Consider the following 21,098-nt stretch of genomic DNA (forward strand, 5'->3'; position numbering starts at 1 on the left):
CCACAGCATTTCACAACTAAAAGCGCAGCATTTCACCAAACACACCCCGCCATTTCACTAAACGCTACAGCATTTCAGAAAACACCACAGAATTTCACTAAACGCTACAGCATTTCACTAAACGCTACAGCATTTCACTAACGCTACAGCATTTCAGAAAACGCTACAGCATTTCAATAAAAATCACAGCATTTAAGAAAATGCCGCAGCATTTCACTAAACGCCGCAGCATTTCACTAAACGCCGCAGCATTACACTAAACACCACAGCATTTCAGAAAACACCACAGCATTTCTCTAAACGCTACAGCATTTCACTTAACACAACAGTATTTCAGAAAACACTACAGCATTTCACTAAACACCACAGCATTTCAGAAAACACCACAGCATTTCACAAAACACCACAGCATTTCACTAAACACCACAGCATTTCAGAAAACACCACAGCATTTCACTAACGCTACAGCATTTCAGAAAACGCTACAGCATTTCACTAAACACCACAGCATTTCAAAAAATGCCGCAGAATTTCACTAAACGCCGCAGTATTTCACTAAACGCCGCAGCATTTCACTAAACACCACAGCATTTCAGAAAACGCCACAGCATTTCACTAAACGCTACAGCATTTCAGAAAACACCACAGCATTTCACTAAACGCTACAGCATTTCACTTAACACAACAGCATTTCACCAAACACCACAGCATTTCACTAAACACCACAGCATTTCAGAAACACCACAGCATTTCACTTAACACAACAGCATTTCAGAAAACACCACAGCATTTCACTAAACACCACAACATTTCAGAAAACACCACAGCATTTCACTAAACACCACAACATTTCAGAAAACACCACAGCATTTCAGAAAACACCACAGCATTTCAGAAAACACCACAGCATTTCACTAAACGCTACAGCATTTCACTAAACGCTACAGCATTTCAGAAAACGCTACAGCATTTCACTAAACACCACAGCATTTCACTAAACGCCACAGCATTTCACAAAACGCCACAGCATTTCAGAAAACGCCACAGCATTTCACTAAACGCTACAGCATTTCACTTAACACAACAGCATTTCACTAAACGCCACAGCATTTCACAAAACGCCACAGCATTTCACTAAACGCCACAGCATTTCACTAAACGCTACAGCATTTCACTAAACGCTACAGCATTTCAGAAAACGCCACAGCATTTCACTAAACACCACAGCATTTCAGAAAACGCCACAGCATTTCACTAAACGCTACAGCATTTCACTAAACGCCGCAGCATTTCACTAAACGCCACAGCATTTCACTAAACGCTACAGCATTTCACTAAACGCCGCAGCATTTCACTAAACGCCACAGCATTTCAGAAAACACCACAGCATTTCACTAAACACCACAACATTTCAGAAAACACCACAGCATTTCACTTAACACAACAACATTTCACCAAACGCTACAGCATTTCACTTAACACAACAGCATTTCAGAAAACACCACATCATTTCACTAAACACCACAGCATTTCAGAAAACACCACAGCATTTCACTAAACGCTATAGCATTTCACTAAACGCTACAGCATTTCAGAAAACGCTACAGCATTTTACTAAACACCATAGTATTTCACTAAACGCCACAGCATTTCACAAAACTCCACAGCATTTCAGAAAACGCCACAGCATTTCACTTAACACAACAGCATTTCACTAAACGCCACAGCATTTCACAAAACGCCACAGCATTTCACTAAACGCCACAGCATTTCACTAAACGCCACAGCATTTCAGAAAACGCCGCAGCATTTCACTAAACGCCGCAGCATTTCACTAAACACCACAGCATTTCAGAAAACGCCACAGTATTTCAATAAACGCTACAGCATTTCACTAAACGCTACAGCATTTCACTAAACGCTACCGCATTTCACTAAACACCATAGCATTTCACTAAACACCACAGCATTTCAGAAAACACCATAGCATTTCACTAAACGCTACAACATTTCACTTAACACAACAGCATTTCACCAAACATCACAGCATTTCATTAAACACCAAAGCATTTCATTAAACACCAAAGCATTTCAGAAAACACCACAGCATTTCACTAAACGCTACAGCATTTCACTTAACACAACAGCATTTCAGAAAACACCACATTATTTCACTAAACACCACAGCATTTCACAAAACACCACAGCATTTCACTAAACGCTACAGCATTTCATTAAACGCTACAGCATTTCAGAAAACGCTACAGCATTTCACTAAACACCATAGCATTTAACTAAACGCCACAGCATTTCACAAAACGCCACAGCATTTCAGAAAACGCCACAGCATTTCAGAAAACACCACAGCATTTCACTAAACGCCGCAGTATTTCACCAAACACCACAGTATTTCACTAAACGCTACAGCATTTCAGAAAACACCACAGCATTTCACTAAACGCCACAGCATTACACTAAACGCTACAGCATTTCAGAAAACGCTACAGCATTTCACTAAACGCCACAGCATTTCACCAAATACCACAGCATTTCAGAAAACACCACAGCATTTCACTAAACGCCGCAGCATTTCACCAAACACACCAGCATTTCACTAAACGCTACAGCATTTCAGAAAACACCACAGAATTTCACTAAACGCTACAGCATTTCACTAAACGCTACAGCATTTCACTAAACGCTACAGCATTTCAGAAAACGCTACAGCATTTCAATAAAAATCACAGCATTTAAGAAAATGCCGCAACATTTCACTAAACGCCGCAGCATTTCACTAAACGCCGCAGCATTACACTAAACACCACAGCATTTCAGAAAACACCACAGCATTTCTCTAAACGCTACAGCATTTCACTTAACACAACAGTATTTCAGAAAACACTACAGCATTTCACTAAACACCACAGCATTTCAGAAAACACCACAGCATTTCACTTAACACAACAGCATTTCACCAAACACCACATCATTTCACTAAACACCACAGCATTTCAGAAAACACCACAGCATTTCACTAAACGCTACAGCATTTCAGAAAACGCTACAGCATTTCACTAAACACCACAGCATTTCAAAAAATGCCGCAGAATTTCACTAAACGCCGCAGTATTTCACTAAACGCCGCAGCATTTCACTAAACACCACAGCATTTCAGAAAACGCCACAGCATTTCACTAAACGCTACAGCATTTCAGAAAACACCACAGCATTTCACTAAACGCTACAGCATTTCACTTAACACAACAGCATTTCACCAAACACCACAGCATTTCACTAAACACCACAGCATTTCAGAAAACACCACAGCATTTCACTTAACACAACAGCATTTCAGAAAACACCACAGCATTTCACTAAACACCACAACATTTCAGAAAACACCACAGCATTTCACTTAACACAACAACATTTCACCAAACACCACATCATTTCACTAAACACCACAGCATTTCAGAAAACACCACAGCATTTCACTAAACGCTACAGCATTTCACTAAACGCTACAGCATTTCAGAAAACGCTACAGCATTTCACTAAACACCACAGCATTTCACTAAACGCCACAGCATTTCACAAAACGCCACAGCATTTCAGAAAACGCCACAGCATTTCACTAAACGCTACAGCATTTCACTTAACACAACAGCATTTCACTAAACGCCACAGCATTTCACAAAACGCCACAGCATTTCACTAAACGCCACAGCATTTCACTAAACGCTACAGCATTTCACTAAACGCTACAGCATTTCAGAAAACGCCACAGCATTTCACTAAACACCACAGCATTTCAGAAAACGCCACAGCATTTCACTAAACGCTACAGCATTTCACTAAACGCCGCAGCATTTCACTAAACGCCGCAGCATTTCACCAAACGCTACAGCATTTCACTAAACGCCGCAGCATTTCACTAAACGCCACAGCATTTCAGAAAACACCACAGCATTTCACTAAACACCACAACATTTCAGAAAACACCACAGCATTTCACTTAACACAACAACATTTCACCAAACGCTACAGCATTTCACTTAACACAACAGCATTTCAGAAAACACCACATCATTTCACTAAACACCACAGCATTTCAGAAAACACCACAGCATTTCACTAAACGCTATAGCATTTCACTAAACGCTACAGCATTTCAGAAAACGCTACAGCATTTTACTAAACACCATAGTATTTCACTAAACGCCACAGCATTTCACAAAACTCCACAGCATTTCAGAAACGCCACAGCATTTCACTTAACACAACAGCATTTCACTAAACGCCACAGCATTTCACAAAACGCCACAGCATTTCACTAAACGCCACAGCATTTCACTAAACGCCACAGCATTTCACTAAACGCTACAGCATTTCAGAAAACGCCACAGCATTTCACTAAACACCACAGCATTTCAGAAAACGCCACAGCATTTCACTAAACGCTACAGCATTTCACTAAACGCCGCAGCATTTCACTAAACGCCACAGCATTTCACTAAACGCTACAGCATTTCACTAAACGCCGCAGCATTTCACTAAACGCCACAGCATTTCACCAAACGCCACAGCATTTCAGAAAACACCACAGCATTTCACTAAACGCCGCAGCATTTCACCAAACACCACAGCATTTCACTAAACGCCACAGCATTTCAGAAAACACCACAGCATTTCACTAAACGCTACAGCATTTCACTAAACCTTACAGCATTTCACTAAACGCTACAGCATTTCAGAAAACGCTACAGCATTTCACTAAACACCACAGCATTTCACCAAACGCCATAGCATTTTTTTCCCTAACAATTTTGTTTGCGCTGATCAGGGGGTACTTGGCTGCATTTTTTTTCAAAGGGGGTACATTATTGAAAAAAGTTTGAGAACCACTGCTCTAGAAGGCCCGCTAGTTAACTGTCTCGAGACAGAGGATCTGTGGGGGGGGGGGCGGCGGCAGGGGGTGTGTGTGTCTACAGAAGGTCCAGTTGTGATAGATACGGTTCGCCACTGGGTAGGGCCACACCTCATTACTGATATAAAAATCCTTCGGGATCGCTTAAACAGATTTAGCGGGTCGTCTGAATTGAAACAGTAGTTACACTGAACAAAAATATAAATGCAACACTTTTGTTTTTGCTCCCATTTTTCATGAGATGAACTCAAAGATCTAAAACATTTTCTATATACACAAAATAACCATTTCTCTCAAATATTGTTCACAAATCTGAAAAAATCTGTGATAGTGAGCACTTCTCCTTTGCCGAGATAATCCATCCCACCTCACAGGTGTGGCATATCAAGATGCTGATTAGACAGCATGATTATTGCACAGGTGTGCCTTAGGCTGGCCACAATAAAAGGCCACTCTGAAACGTGCAGTTTTGCTTTATTGGGGGGGTCCGAAAACCAGTCAGTATCTGGTGTGACCACCATTTGCCTCACGCAGTGCAACACATCTCCTTCGCATAGAGTTGATCAGGTTGTTGATTGTGGCCTGTGGAATGTTGGTCCACTCCTCTTCAATGGCTGTGCGAAGTTGTGCATTCACAATGCCATCAATAAAATGCACCTGTGTTCGTCGTCCATAACATACGCCTGCCCATACCATAACCCCACCACCACCATGGGCCACTCGATTCACAACATTGACATCAGAAAACCGCTCACCCACACGACGCCACACACGCTGTCTGCCATCTGCCCTGAACAGTGAAAAACGGAATTCATCCGTGAAGAGAACACCTCTCCAACGTGCCAGATGCCATCGAATGTGAGCATTTGTCCACTCAAGTCGGTTACGACGACGAACCGGAGTCAGGTCGAGACCCCGATGAGGACGACGAGCATGCAGATGAGCTTCCCTGAGACGGTTTCTGACAGTTTGTGCAGAAATTCTTTGGCTATGCAAACCGATTGTTAGAGCAGCTGTCCGAGTGGCTGGTCTCAGACGATCTTGGAGGTGAACATGCTGGATGTGGAGGTCCTGGGCTGGTGTGGTTACACGTGGTCTGCGGTTGTGAGGCCGGTTGGATGTACTGCCAAATTCTCTGAAACGCCTTTGGAGACGGCTTATGGTAGAGAAATGAACATTCAATTCACGGGCAACAGCTCTGGTGGACATTCCTGCTGTCAGCATGCCAATTGCACGCTCCCTCAAAACTTGCGACATCTGTGGCATTGTGCTGTGTGATAAAACTGAACATTTTAGAGTGGCCTTTTATTGTGGCCAGCCTAAGGCACACCTGTGCAATAATCATGCTGTCTAATCAGCATCTTGATATGCCACACCTGTGAGGTGGGATGGATTATCTCGGCAAAGGAGAAGTGCTCACTATCACAGATATTTTCAGATTTGTGAACAATATTTGAGAGAAATGGTTATTTTGTGTATATCTTTGAGTTCATCTCATGAAAAATGGGAGCAAAAACAAAAGTGTTGCATTTATATTTTTGTTCAGTGTAATTGAACCTGGTTCCTTAGGAGTTAATAGAGGTGAGATCTTGCTGACGTTGGTGGATCTGAGCCAAGCATTAAACGTACATAGACTCAATAACTTCTGTTAGGTTAATTAGTAGGTCTGAGTAATTTGCCGGAATAAATTATCAGGCCTCCCGACTCCCAAGAGTGTTCATCCCGAATGTAACCGCGGCCGCGCACACGGCCTAAAATGTAGCTGTTCTACTGATCAAATTTGCTCTTTAACTCAAATTGATCAAACAGCAAAAACTCCACAGATTCAATTTAAAGAAACACGATACAGTTGGCAGTCAACAAAAAGTCCTAAGACAAGTATTTTCTCCCAAGAGTATGACATTTGTTATCAATATCAGACACATTTACAAACAATACTTTAACAAGTAAAAAGAACAACAATGTATTATGAATTCATCTACTATGCTATTTAAAATGGTATCCAGCGTATAAAAACCGGCTAAATGAGCGCAGACAGTTACTGTTGGGAGGGGGAAGCAAGCAGGTCAAATCTAAATATTACTCAGTTAAAGGGCAAATTTGATCAGTAGAACAGCTAAACTTTAGGCCGTGTGCGCGTGTACACAAAGTTTGAATGATGTGTCTTTTTTTAAAGTCTTATTGTTGTACCTTTGCATCCTTTTGTTTTTAAATCTGACTTAAATTGCTATAGATTCTAGATAACAGTTGTTGTGCACATCTACACAATATAATGTAAACCTGTTGCTAAAATCTAGCTTATGGTCCAAAAAGGGCGGGCAGTGCAATCACAAATGGTTTCATTCTCCTGAGAGACAGACCTCATCTGTTTAGCTGAATATTACCAGACTGTCACTCACTGCATACAGAGTCGATGAGATTTAGCAGAAGGGAAGAAGTCGTGAAGACAGAAAAGTCCTTGTTGTGTCGCAGACTTGCAGTACACCACGACTCTGTCTGACAGTGTCCTCTTTTGTGTTTCTCACACAGAGGAAAAGGCACTGGACATTTCTGCCCAACAAAGACTCATAGAAAATGATGATCCAAACCAAAGCACGTCTCTCTCTGCCAGGCCTTTTTATTTTTTAACAAGTGGAAAAAAAGAGCTTGAAAGATATTCAGTGTGTCTCCATTCCCTCTGAGCTGCCACAGCACTGCAAGCTTTGGATCATATTGGACAGTAATGACATCTAATAATCCTTTCTGTCTTTTCATTCATATTTCCATTGGAGGGTTGACTGATTCAGTTGTGCAGCACGACAGCATAGAAGCATGGTAAGAACGTATTTGAATTGCCTTAATTCCTATTTAGAGCAACAAGGAGCTTGTATCTGTATCAAGCAGAACAATTATTGCCAAAACTCCAAAATAAGTTATATTTTAAATGTAAAACATTGTATTGTCCACTTCATAGAATAATTCATTTACAGTAAAGAACCCTGGTTGTGAGAAAAAACTGTTATCTGATGCAGAAAAAAAGAATAACTGTCAGAGATCTGGTGTGCGATGTGATATATCTGAAACAATTATCGTTGGCACTTTTCCAACTCTACTCCAGTAAAATCACGTTTACCATACAGTGAAAATGCTTCATACTCGTAAATTCCTGCATTCAAAACCTTACCTAAGGAAAATAATTAAAAATACAATGTTGTTAAAGTACTAATAGGTAAAAGTATTGATTCTGCTGGAAATATGTCCCCTGCCAGTGTTTTTAGTCCTTTACTGTATGTACTGTTGGCAGGTTTAATCTGCAGCAATGCATCATATTCTGTAAAATCAGTATATGTTTGTAGCTTTCTCTCTGTCCTTTGAGTAGCACATATCTGTAGAAAATCAATTTTGCATCCAATATTCTTGGATTTAGGAGAATTTGTTTAGGGCAACCTCATCCTCAATTTATCACAATACAAACATTCAAAATCAACACATCTGGAGATTAAGGCTGCTCCCTCTCAGTCAACTAGTCAATTTATTAGTCATTGTGGTCTTGCTGAACTAAGATTTCGTAATTAATTCATTTCTAACCGCTTATTCGGAGTTGGGTTGCGGGGGAAGCAGTTCGAGCAGAGTCCAAAACGTCCCTTTCCTTGGTCAAATCAACCAGCTCTGACCGGGCTTTACAAAGGCCCTCCCATGCCAGCGTGGAGATAAAATCCCTCAATCTCAAGACTTGCCTGGAACACCTCCAGGGTGGCGGCCAGGTGACATCCTTACCAGGTGCCCGAACCACCTCAACTGGCTCCTTTATACTGGAAGGGGCAACGACTTCTCACCTTATCCCTTAGGGAGAAGCCAGCCACCCTCTGGAGATAATCCATTTCCCGCCGCTTGTAATTGCGATCTCGTTCATGACCCATCCTTCATGACCTGAGGGTAGGAACGAAGACTTCTTCAGTTGAACAGATGTTTTTCTAAAGCTTTCTATACACAACTAGATTTGAGTTACATTTTCGCATGATTCCTGCAAAAAGTTGTACATTAGTCAACAAAATCGAATGAGTCCACTAAGAATTTATTTAGTTATGGACATCCCTGGAAAATAATGGTGGGGTCATATCAAATGTCTTTAAATTAATCAAAATAACTTTAATTTGTACTTTGGAAGGTAAACACGACTGTACAACTTAAACTGTAAACCCATGGATTATTTAATTTGTCAGCCTGTATTCCTCTAATATATAGCATCTCTGAGCGTCAGTGCAGTCTCTCTTCATTTGCAACCTTTTCAAAGCTGTCTGTCCCTGGGAGGAACAAAAGGCAATCTGCCAGCAGGCTGAATAATAAGCTGCTATATTCTCTTTCAGCCTCCGAGAGAATAAAGGCCCCATTGCTGTTTCCAAGCCCTCTGCTTTATTTCACAGCATCCTGTTTGGAGTGACTGTACATTTCTCTCCAAGCCTCTTGTTTTCTTATAATTGCTTCTGTTTGAGACTCTCAGCAGCTGCCCCAGGACACAGAAACAAACCATGTGGAAAATGGTGCTTTCGTTATATCTAAAAATACACGCAGAAGATAATTTAAGATAGCGTGTGTACAAATTCAAGAGAAGGTTTATGATAATGAAATACTCCCATCTACTATTTTAAACACATTTCCTTATGTTTTCTGGCTCCACCATATTGCTTCCTTTGATTGCTTTTCTACAGTAGACCATTCATACAACATTTCTTCTTTTAAAGTAAATTGGACCTCTGTGAACTGTTGGAGTTTATAAAACCCTGTGAATAAGGAGTATGAATGTAAACTCCATTATAAGAGGGCTGAGGTTCATTAATCTCATTTTCCTGGTAGGAAATGAGCTCATTGCCTCCTTTGTTCGCCTGTCAGTCCTGTGAATAAGCTCAGTAAAGCAGCGTGAGGCGTCCTTCCTGACACAACCTGTCTTCTTAGTTTCCTGTATTCAGCGAGAAGTGAACTAACACGAGTGGAGGGAAGATCCTGGTTTCAGGGTTGCATTGAGAGCAGAACCCAAGAGGATTGTGGGATTTGGCAGTGATATCTTCAGATTTGTGTTTCTTTTTTTTCCTCTATTAAAGCTCAGATAGCATTTGGATGCACTCCAAGCCAGAGGACGCGTGAAATCTCATGATAAGAGTTTGTCCTTAAGCCATTCGATCCTTCAGTTATAATGTAGGATATATGACAGTTTTGGATATTATTTATTAAAGAGCATTGAACACAAACAAAAATGATGACAAAATAACTAGATAATAGCAAATTTGACAAATTAATATATTGATAAGACATAAAATCAATAGCTCATACATCAAGCACAGCATGGAAATAAATCATTCATTCAAGTCGTTGATTACACTAAGTTATTATGATGATAATATATATTATTGTATATTGATAATGTATTGTCCGTCATGGGAGTGTGGGCAGAATTGTAAACGCATCATTATATGCCCCCTGAAGCTTTTCATTTTTGTTTTACTATAATTGCACCAGAAGTGGGCTGGATACAGTAAAGTAGAGTCCAGTAAAAACGCTTTTTTAACATCATCTGGTCACATGTAAAAGTGACATGACATAATTTTGGCTTGTGCTTTCAGTTTGCATAACTGGCACTGCACATCATCATCATCACATAGATCAGCCCTGATGATTTGACCCTAATGTCTTACTTGGTTTGGCAAATGTAACGCTTTGTCTGCCATAAATAATTTAAAGACACATTTGAAGGGTGCAGATATGCCCCCACCCCATTTAGCTTAATGAGAGTGTCAGGGTGCGTGGAAAAGGTAGGACCCAAATGCAGTATTAACAAAAAGTGAGCTTTAATTTACAGAAAAAGCCGATGACAAAAGAAAACAAGAGACAAACTTAGCATTAACAAAACAGGGGAGCACGAGTAAATAATCCAGGACCAAAACTTCAAGGACAAACATGGAGCGTGACATGAAGGGAAAGACAAACAATGAACCGACACCGAACACAGGAAGAGACAAGACTAAATACAGGGAGGGGTAATCACGAGACGAGAAACAGCCGGGCAGGGAAGGAGAAACATAAGGGCCACAGGTGAACACAATCAGACAATCAGACACACCAGGGAAACTAACGACAGGGAGGAAAACACGGGGAAAAGAACAGCAAAACAAAACCCATTACCAGACACACAAAACTAAAACCGTGACATGACATAAGAATCGTGACAGAGAGCTTGTCAACTGTCAACATAAATGTTCTTTCTGACAAGAAAAAGTCCTGCTAGAAACAACGTAATGCAACACAAGCTGTACATTAGTTTAATTTCTACGTCTCCTATCATTTCTGTGTAACAAACTTCCCCTGTGTATCTAGAATACTGCAGCAGATGCTGTCTGCAGCTCACCCTGCAAACTCAAATCAGGAGCAGAGATTGAAAAGTCCTTTAATGTTTCACATCAATCGGCTTTATCCTCCCACTCTGCCCTGTTGCCAATGCGAGCAATAGAACATGATATGACTCCTTTATCATTCAGCTAATAATCTCCCCATTTATATATCTGTCCAAACCCATCCGCCCACCTTCCCTCAGAAGTCTGATTGGAGTGCTGCTTGCTGAACTTCAGCAGACAGATCTGAGCTACGCACCACTGCGTCTGAAAATGAACAAGCCAGCCAGCGATGGGTGCAGATTAAAAGCAGCTTTCTTATTGTAAAGCACACTGCAGTCATCTCTGGCCCAGTATACAGTGTGTGCAGCCTCAGTGGTGGAGGCTCCTGGGGACTGCTGATAAGATGCAGCATTTATCATTATTTATCCATTTAGTGGCTCGTATTTCACCATATGAAAAACACCATTATTCAGAGTAATGCTGAAAAGCAAAATGGGGATTTTATGATAATAACATTACATAATGCAGAGGCTGCCATGAGATTTACATTTACTGTATATGCAAGCTTGTGGAAATGCATAAAATGTAATGAAGCAGCAGCATCACATTATGGACTTTTCTACTCAATGTTCCCTTACTCAGGATTAATCGAGCTACACATTTCCATAGCCATTATGGTCCTCAATAGTTATGTCCACATTATTCAGCAAACGCTCTGCTTCATTTTTGTCCCAAGATTTATCAACTCGATTAGGAGAGATTGTTCTTCCTGTAGCCTCCAGCAAATCAGTAGCACTTAGTAACCTACTGGAAATGTAGGACACATTCTCCTAATTTTAAAAGGGTTTACAATAAAATTCAACCAGAACCCCAAACACACAACAACAGCATATATGACAGGCAGGGGCGGATCTAGAAAAATATTCATGTGGTGGCAGGAGAATTTCAGGGGTGGCATCCCCTGGCAGAAGTATATGCTGATTTAATCGCAGTGATATCAATCAATGTTAACTTGGAAAGCCACAATATTGATATTTTAACTCAATAACATTAGGTGACATTATTGTGGCACATCAGTAAAGCCTTACATATAAATATAAGGTGGCAGACATAATTTAATGAATTTTAACTGAACAATAACTGAATGAGTTTGTCTCACTCTTAGACCAGCAGGGGTACCAATATATGCAGACTGCTGCAATAAGTACATTAATTAATTAAGTCTCATCGATATTTGTCTGTATGAAAATGATAATATTAACAATCATATTATTCCTATCAGCTGTCAATCACTGTTATGATTCACATATTCAGTGTTATTATTAAATAAACTATATTTTTTGGAGGAGATCATTTAGTTCCTCAAGATGCTTGCTCACCCTCCTTCAAATTTGAAAGACAAGTAATTACTATCATATATCAAAAGAATCAAAAGAATAGTTCAGCGCCCCACAAATTCATTGCAAACAGTTACAACCTTGACTTTACATCAGAAAGAACAAACATTAAAGAAGTGACTAACTGCATCAGTTAGGGTTCAAAAACGTGTATTCAGCTAAAATATACATCGCTGCAGTTATTATCCAGTGGAAAGTCCTTACCTACTGGCCTAGTTAAATCAAAGTGGTTACTTTCTTTTGGCTGGGCAGTGTAGTTTTACACACCGTCTTATTTGACTTTCTCAGGACTTGAAACTGTTTGTTGGGGGCAGACCCCCACAAAGAAGAAAAATATTATACACATGTAAGGTCATCATCTTAATAGTTTATTATTCTCATCGACTCATCCGTGAGCAGAGCATTAAGTTGGTATGCCTATAACAGCTGAATGTGTCGATTACCATCTTGTTCAGCAAAACGCCTCACAAACGATTTAAAGCTATGGTGCCTTTTGATTCAATGCTGAGTACAGCCAAACTTGACAGGCTCTTCTCTGTCATTGTAGACCGCAAACAGTGGCGGCTCCAGAGTATTTGTGTTGGGTAATCTATGGTAGGGCTAACCCATACAGTGGTGGGGCTCAAGTCAGTATTTGCAAAGTAATTACATACACGCTCCCCTTGACAGTGAAACGCCACACGTGAGGTTTAGATTATTTCCCTGTCTCAATCCAAATTGAACTGTATGAAACAAAAAGGCACATTTGTCTTGTAGTAAATAAAAAGGGCGACCTGGAGCCAATCCTGCAATTTCCCCACAAGTGAAAGAGTTGACATGCGATGAGATTTTTTGAAATACTAACATAAAATACACATTCTGGTACTCTCTTGAGAAGAAAAATAAATACATATATTACTACACTACATATTTAAAAAAATGAATGGTATTTAATTTTTTGTTACTTTGTTCTGAAAGCTGAACCTGCTGCTCCTCGCAGAGAGAAGAGGGAAGAGGCTGTGTGAATTACTTTACATTGTGGATAAGGGTGGATAGCCCCCATTGTTCTGTGTGTCAAAATGAAAGACAGCCCACACACCTATCAATCATCAAACCGTGGGGTCTTATTTCATTACGTGTTGATTTGTATCAACACGTAATGCTGTATCGATGTATCGGGACTTCCTGCAACAACATCACGCCGTTATCGTGATTCTGATTGGCCAGAAGACATTATCAAAGATGTTCTATTGAGAAGACGATCACTACGTGACAAAAGTTTTCAAAACCGTTTATAGTCTTCGGTATTTCCAGACAAGTGGCTACTGAAATCAATCTTACTAACTGCTGTCTGTGCAATTTACTCCGCGCGAGTTGGCGGAATTTATTTTGCTTACTTTAACATCATTTTTCATGGTGGGGGTAAGCCATTTCTTGGTATGGCTGTAGCATACCCCAGCCATACCCTGGCGCCGCCACTGACCGCAAATACCTCATTCCTTCCGTCTACTTGGATCCGAAATGCTTCTCGTTTTGCGCTCTCCCCCATTCAAATGAAATCGCCGGCAATCATATTTCCACGCTCGTTCCAGGACCGGGGGAGGGGTTGCGTCTTGTGCTGCATTCACTTGCACTCGGACATTAGAGATTTTCTCTCATAAATGTCCGATGAGCCACAACTTTTTTTTCAAAACAAAGCTGCCAACTGGGGTGGCAGCTGGGGTGGCAAGGCATTTTTCTAAGGTGGCAGCTGCCACCCTGTAGAACCGCCACTGATGCCAGGGCCACTTTGTTGAATTGCATTACATTGTGAGATGTTCATGTAGCCTAGTCTCAAAGAGGCCCCATTATGCTTTCTTGGGTTTCCCTTTCCTGTAGTGTTTTCTATAGGTTTTATTGCATGTAAATGGTCTGCAAAGGCTAAATTCCCAAAGTTCCCTCCAGAGGGAGTTTCTCCACCCGCCCCCCTGCCTGAAAAGCCTCCATTGGACATCGCTTTGTAACACTTCCATTGGCTAGCGCTCCAACCAATTGTACTCGCCAAGAGGCGGGAAATCTCTGAGCGGTTGGCCAATCACACCAGCAAGCTAACCAATTGGATGCTTAACATTAGCATAATATGTCCTCTTTAATGATGATATTTTACAGGAAGTAAACACCAGGAAACATTGTTTGTCTATCTTTAAGTTATTTTATTATATTATGCACCTAACTGTGAAGCAGTTGTGGGCTATAAAAGACTTGAGTTACAGGCTCCCTTCAACAGTGCTCGTTGAATATATTTAAAAAGTACAAGTAATGTAAGAAACATTAGAATCCAAAAAATTAAAAACAGCAAATAAATTATATTTTACACTATAATATATGTGAATGAAACATACATTTAAAGAATGCACATAAATGGGGCGAAGCCTGCGAGCTAGTTCAGGCAGTCAACTCGAGCACCAATGATACATTAACACGTGACGCACCTCATCCCTCAACCAACCAAACACATTCTCCTAAACATGCCACTCTATTTAAGCTGCCAGGTCTTCCTGCCTCTGCCTCGCTATGCTGCCACTGTTGTGTTCACTTGCTATTGCTACGTTCATGTTCCTGCTGCTGTGTTTCATGATGCTGCTGCTTGCCTGCCCCACCACCACCCCAGCTTCCACCTGTCGGCTCGGGGATAGTTATCTAATCATCACTCAATGTTTTATGTACATCTGTGGAGTGATGAGGCCTGAGCCTAGACGCCAAACTCAAACTATATGCTGCTTATAATAAACATATTAAAGGTGGGGTAGGTAATTTTGGAGAAACCAGCTCGAGTGCGCTAGAATTTGAAATTACCCAGCCTGAAAAAATCTGCCACTTCCTTACAGAGCCCCTCCTCCAACACACACGAACGCGCACATGACCAATGAGGGTACGAGATACATTTGTGCACAGATGGAAGGCTGACAGGCAGGTAGGCCGTCCAGTTATTTTAGCCGGGCCGGCTAAAATGATTGGTCGTGCTTACAGTACTACGTACAGTACTACAGTACTACGGCTTCCACAGATGAATTTGTTTTTAATGGATTTTTGTCAAAGCACTTAAGACATTCATTGCTATCGGGATGTTAAGAGCATTCCATGGAATATCACAAAAAGTGTATCTCGAGCCAGTTTCTCAAACTTACCTATCCCACCTGTTACGTTCCCACTTGGCTAGGGTACAAACGGGAAACGACACGACCAGATTGGATTTGGTATATTCGTTACCGGTGGTTTTATTGTTACTGAAACTAAGCAAAATGATGGTCACACAGATTGGCCCCACAACACGGGTCAATCTGTCACTATAACACAACACAAAGGGTCTCCAAAAGAGAGTTGCCCCGCTACACAAAGAAAAACAAATCTCACTACTAAAGTGGAAACAAACAATAAACAAAACGGGACTGTGGAAACACACACAGCTGGTGCGGGTCTACAGGTGCTAATCACCTGGCTCTACGCAATATCCACTCACAGGAACGCTGGTCTACAGGTGCTAATCAACCTGGATCTAAGCAGTATAAACACACAGGAATGCTGGTCTACAGGTGCTAACCAACCTGGATCTAAGCAGTATACACACACACAAAATCCCTACGCTAACACAGAACCCGACGACACACTGCTACTCAGTGTGCTCGCCTAGAACCCTACTACAGACACTGCTAATCAGTGGAGCTAATACAAAAGACACACGGCTAAATACTCTCAGAATTCACAGAAGGAAGGCTTATCACCAGGATAGGGTTGAGGCATCTGACACAAAATACAGAGCCTCCCGACTGTTGTCCGTGCTCAGCCTTTATACTCCTCCCCCGGATGACGTGGCAGAAGCGAGCAGGGGTTGGGCGACGTCTGTCCAATCCCCGCGGATGTTGAGCGGTCCGGACGGCCAATGACAGCAGAGGAACTGCACAGCTCATTTACATACACAAACAGACTTAAGCTCACAAGGTAGCAGCGGCTGTAACACCACCTTTAAGAAACACGTGAGTTGTCTGACTGAAATAACAGAATATACTGTGATGGCTATACAGTACATGCTGTAAACAGTATGAGGACCCAGTGCAAGAGAATATCTATATAAAGCTCCCGTTAGTATATTATAAACATTGAAGTAGAATAAAGTCATAGAATCTAAAGTGGTTGAAATGAGTGTTTGCTTTCAACAGAAGCCAGCGGTTGTGAGCTCGGCTGCACCAAGAGAGGAGACTGACCTCAGACCTCTGCCCCCCGGGTGGAGGAGCTACACGTCACCAGAGGGACTCCGCTACTACGTTAACAGCTGCAGTAAAGGTGAGAGACCGGCCGCAAAACATGAAGCAAGGGATTGTTGTGAGGAAGGTTTGTTTTGAAGCATGGGGATGATGATGGTTAGTGTTATCCAGTCAAACTACAGTAATCTTCTGACTCCATAATCATCATAAAACAGATGTTATCATTGGTTGAGCTCTCTAATAAGCTAGACTTAGGACATGTGCTTTCTTTTTGTAAATTGATTTTCAATCAGAATGTAATGTATACAACTGTACAAAATACATTGTTTTTTCTATTGCACTGTATTCAAGTGAAAATAAAAATATGAGAAAAAAAGTTTTATAATCAGGTTTTTTCTTAATGTTGGTAAACCACTTTAGTCCGGACAGATTTCAACCGTTAAAATTATCTGACAAAGAAAATAGTGAAAACAGTCTATTCCAGGTCTTCAAATTCCAAGTTGATTTATTGAAATATATAAATCATTAAACATTAAAAGCAGGAAATCTCCATATCTGAATGGCTTAAAATCTGCATTTTTTGAAATGTTTGCATGAAAAATGCAGATGAGATACAGGAGTTGCAACCAATAGCACTCAACTTAACTATGCCATCATCATCAAATTAAACAGTTAAATGAAGATAATGTCGGCTATCGCATAATAAGATATTGCAAAGAAAGTTTTCCCTGCAAAGCAAAACGAAGGAAATGGACAGTCACAATTCCTTTTTTTAAATGTAATTTGCTTATCTTGTTATTGAGCTGTTCGCACCGCAATCTAAGAAGACTCATTATCATTCCCCCCCATTATCGAGTCTCAGCAGTCTATTCATGTGGACCTGCAGATTCGCTCTGCTTTAATGTGATTATCTTGAACGTGTTGCACAGCCAGAACCTCAGCAGTGAGATCTGAGGGTTTAGAGGGAATGTTGTCTTCTGCTCTAACCCGCTGCTACCTAACAAGAGAGTAAAGAGTTATATTAATACAGTACAGAGGCTGGGAGGCCGGCGACCTTTCACAAACATCTGCTCTGGAGTGTGTGTGTTTTACACCTCATTGGGAATAACACCAGGGGGATAGGGCAGACTCCCACAGGACTGACGAAAGGCTGCATCAACAACAACTCTGGCAGTGATGCACTTTGGATCACATTACACACACACTGAGCAGCAGGGCAAAACTAAAGCTATTTTTACATTCAGCAGCCATATGCTGCAGGAGCTACTATTTTGTTAGTTTGCTGTTGTTTGGTGTAAAGGCGGAGCTTCAGAAAGCTACCGCAGAGACTGTGTGTGTCAAAGAGATGCCAACAGTGTGTATTAGAAAGCTGCTTGTTGTGTTTTAGTCTTTTATTGGAGTGGGTGTACAAATGAGGATCAGTGGAAATCTTACATGTAATCCCTTTGGTGTTGTAAATATGAGAGTGAGATTTAGAGAGGAAATTGCAAAGGAGGAACTGAGGCCAAAACATGTTATTGTGTATGAGGACATTTGCTTTAATTTTCTGGCATTTAATTTGATAGAAACATTAAACTATTTACAATTAGCCACAAGATAAGATGAGCCTGAACCGCAGATTAGAATCAGATAAATAGGGAAAGTGAAAAATTATAATAAGACGAAAAAATCAAAGATACAAAATATACAAGAGCAATTCAAATCAAAATTACAATGCAAAAGTGACATTGTGGGGATTTGATTAATTGCAGCAGAGTAAGCTAAGCACTTAAATTGAAATTAATTGATGTTGTCAACGTAAATGCTTGAAGGCTCGCAAGTTTGATTCAAACTTCCTCTTGTAATTACAGCACAGATGTTTATCACAAATTGCATTGCTGTGAAAAGGCAAAGGAAGCGGCACACACTACGTGTATCGCACTGACTGAAGAAGTAAGGCAACGGCTCACCTGATCCATGACAAATGGTAACTGCACTCGTTTGCTTTAGTAAGGTGTAAACAGAGGAAAAGCATTCTGCTGAACAATGCGCCAGTTCCTTATATTTTTGCACAGGAGTGGAAGATAATAGGACAGGGTTCCTACTGTAGGTTCGGAAAATTGTCGGATTTAGAAATCATCTTATGTATTTGTTTTGATCTCACCTCAAAATAAAGGTAATTCCCACTATTTTAAACTACTTTTAAACATTGTTATACTGTAGTGATGAACACGGTTCAATGTTTTAATTAATTGACAGCACTAGTATCTCTATATACACAATTTAATAAATAATATATGATTATGTAATGATCCTTAGTGTTTTTCTGTTTTTAGAGCAAAACAACATTTTGACATTAACATAAGATAATATACGACGGTATAGGATTTATACAAGGTGGAAGCTTATACTTTAATATAACAATTTATAGTATAAAACAGCAGTATAAAATGTAATATCAAGTATAGTAAAGTGGTATAATTTAAGAAATAAGCTTGTTTAAATGAAGAGAATGTGATATTCAAATCCGTTTCTCAGAGTGTATTGCTCCTCAAAGCTGTATTTAAAAGCAACATTATAGTAAAAGCTCACACACACACACACACACACACACACACACACACACACACACACAAACTGTATTTGGACATTTGGTGAGTTTACTTGATTGCACTTAAGGACCACAGAGTAACAGCGATTCAGCCACAGCTGTTGCAGCGTAAAGGACTTCACTCAACACTAAGTGGAATGATTCCTGATTACTCTGTGTGGTAGGCGGCTGAGACTCAGAAATAAATCAGGAAATCATCCAGGAGGTTATACATGAATCTGTTATAGTTTTCTAGGAAATGACAGCGTCTAACATGTCACTTGTTAGACGCTTTTATCCAAAGCAACTTACATACTCAATACTGTGGACAATCCCCACAGGAGCAATTTGGGGTAAAGTGTCTTAAAAAGCCTGTTCCTCCCAGAAGTGATTTTTGGGTGTTACACCTACAGTACATGCACAAAATAGAAGGTTTGTTTGGAACTGTCATTGAAATCAGAACATTTTATTCCTTGTGGAGCATGAACAGCAGAACATTTCATTATGAACTGCCAGTTAGATTTTAAAAAAGTATTGCAAAGAATCCACTCACTCAGTGTGAGAGAGAAAAGTCCAAAATGGAGAAGGTTTATCCCCTGAGGAACATGAATGTGATCAGCATATTTCCCCAAATGATCGCATATATACATTTTAAATAAGTGTACATTTGATGATGGTCTATAAGAGCCATAGTAAGTAAAATAATAAATACACAGCTGCAGGAGGAGGGGGCAATTCTGAGAACAAAGTCACGAAAAATAAAAATCCCACACGTATTCAAGCAAAAAAACTAAAAATTTCTGAGACTTTAAAGTTGTACATTTGCAAGAAAAAAAAATCTGAAAATCTCTGAGATTAAAGCAAAAATAAATTGGAAGGACCCACATCCGTTCACTTTGCATACTTGGATCAACCTCATTACACCAAAGTGCTCCAAGTGTGGCAAAACCACGATGCACATGCCAAAAAGCCTTTTGCAATGAAAGCTGATGGCATAATTGCCGCCATCTGGAGAGCAATATTAATGTGCAGATTTTGCTGTGAAGGGGCTGATGTTCTGTGCTACCTTTTTTTGTTCAGCTGTCATCTCCCTGTTGTTTTTATCGTTCCAGAAACAACATGGCGACGTCCCTCCCTTTCAGCTGAGGTCCCACAGAGACCGCTGGCACGACAGAGCTCCTCACCATATGGTAAATCTGGGCCTTTATTCCCTCAGCCAGCCTCTTTTCAACACAGTTTCTAAAGGGAACCAACATATGATACAAAACATGAGCACAAGAAGCAGCGAAGATGAAGTTTACTTTAGAAGATTTAGGAGGTAAGGAATGACAAATATAAAGAGCTAGTGACAGCTGTATTCATTGCCAAATTGCTCTTTTCATTTGCCACAGGTTATAATTTTTCAACATAACTCCTTAGACACATTAAGCCCTTGGCATCCAGTCATCAGCAGAAGTAATCTGCGTATTATTCTTAAAACCAGATTCCTTCTGCTGAGCAGTTAAACTGACACATTATAATTAATCACTCTTTTTCCAAGAGACTTTGACACATTTTCCCAAAAGCTTTTTTACAAATCCCTTGTAATACATTTCTCTGCTACGTCCCACATGATCAAGA

At 40.4% G+C, this 21,098-nt stretch overlaps 1 protein-coding gene across 2 annotated transcripts in view; it reads left to right on the forward strand.

The window, feature by feature from the left end:
* The first annotated feature begins 7,639 nt into the window (after nt 1-7,639).
* Nucleotides 7,640-21,098, forward strand: part of gas7a (growth arrest-specific 7a) — a 45,245-nt gene continuing 31,786 nt past the window's right edge. Inside the window, exons 1-3 of one of the 2 annotated variants that reach the window (XM_034232822.1) lie at nt 7,640-7,741; nt 16,865-16,988; nt 20,591-20,668. In XM_034232822.1, coding sequence (XP_034088713.1) covers nt 7,739-7,741; nt 16,865-16,988; nt 20,591-20,668 — 205 coding nt within the window. In that variant the 5' untranslated portion in view covers nt 7,640-7,738. Of the gene's footprint in view, nt 7,742-16,864; nt 16,989-18,759; nt 18,876-20,590; nt 20,669-21,098 lie in introns of those variants that run through there. The other variant, XM_034232823.1, reaches the window with a different exon arrangement.

This window comes from Gymnodraco acuticeps, unplaced genomic scaffold (genome assembly GCF_902827175.1).
Source record: "Gymnodraco acuticeps unplaced genomic scaffold, fGymAcu1.1, whole genome shotgun sequence".
Taxonomy (NCBI): Eukaryota; Metazoa; Chordata; class Actinopteri; order Perciformes; family Bathydraconidae; genus Gymnodraco; species Gymnodraco acuticeps.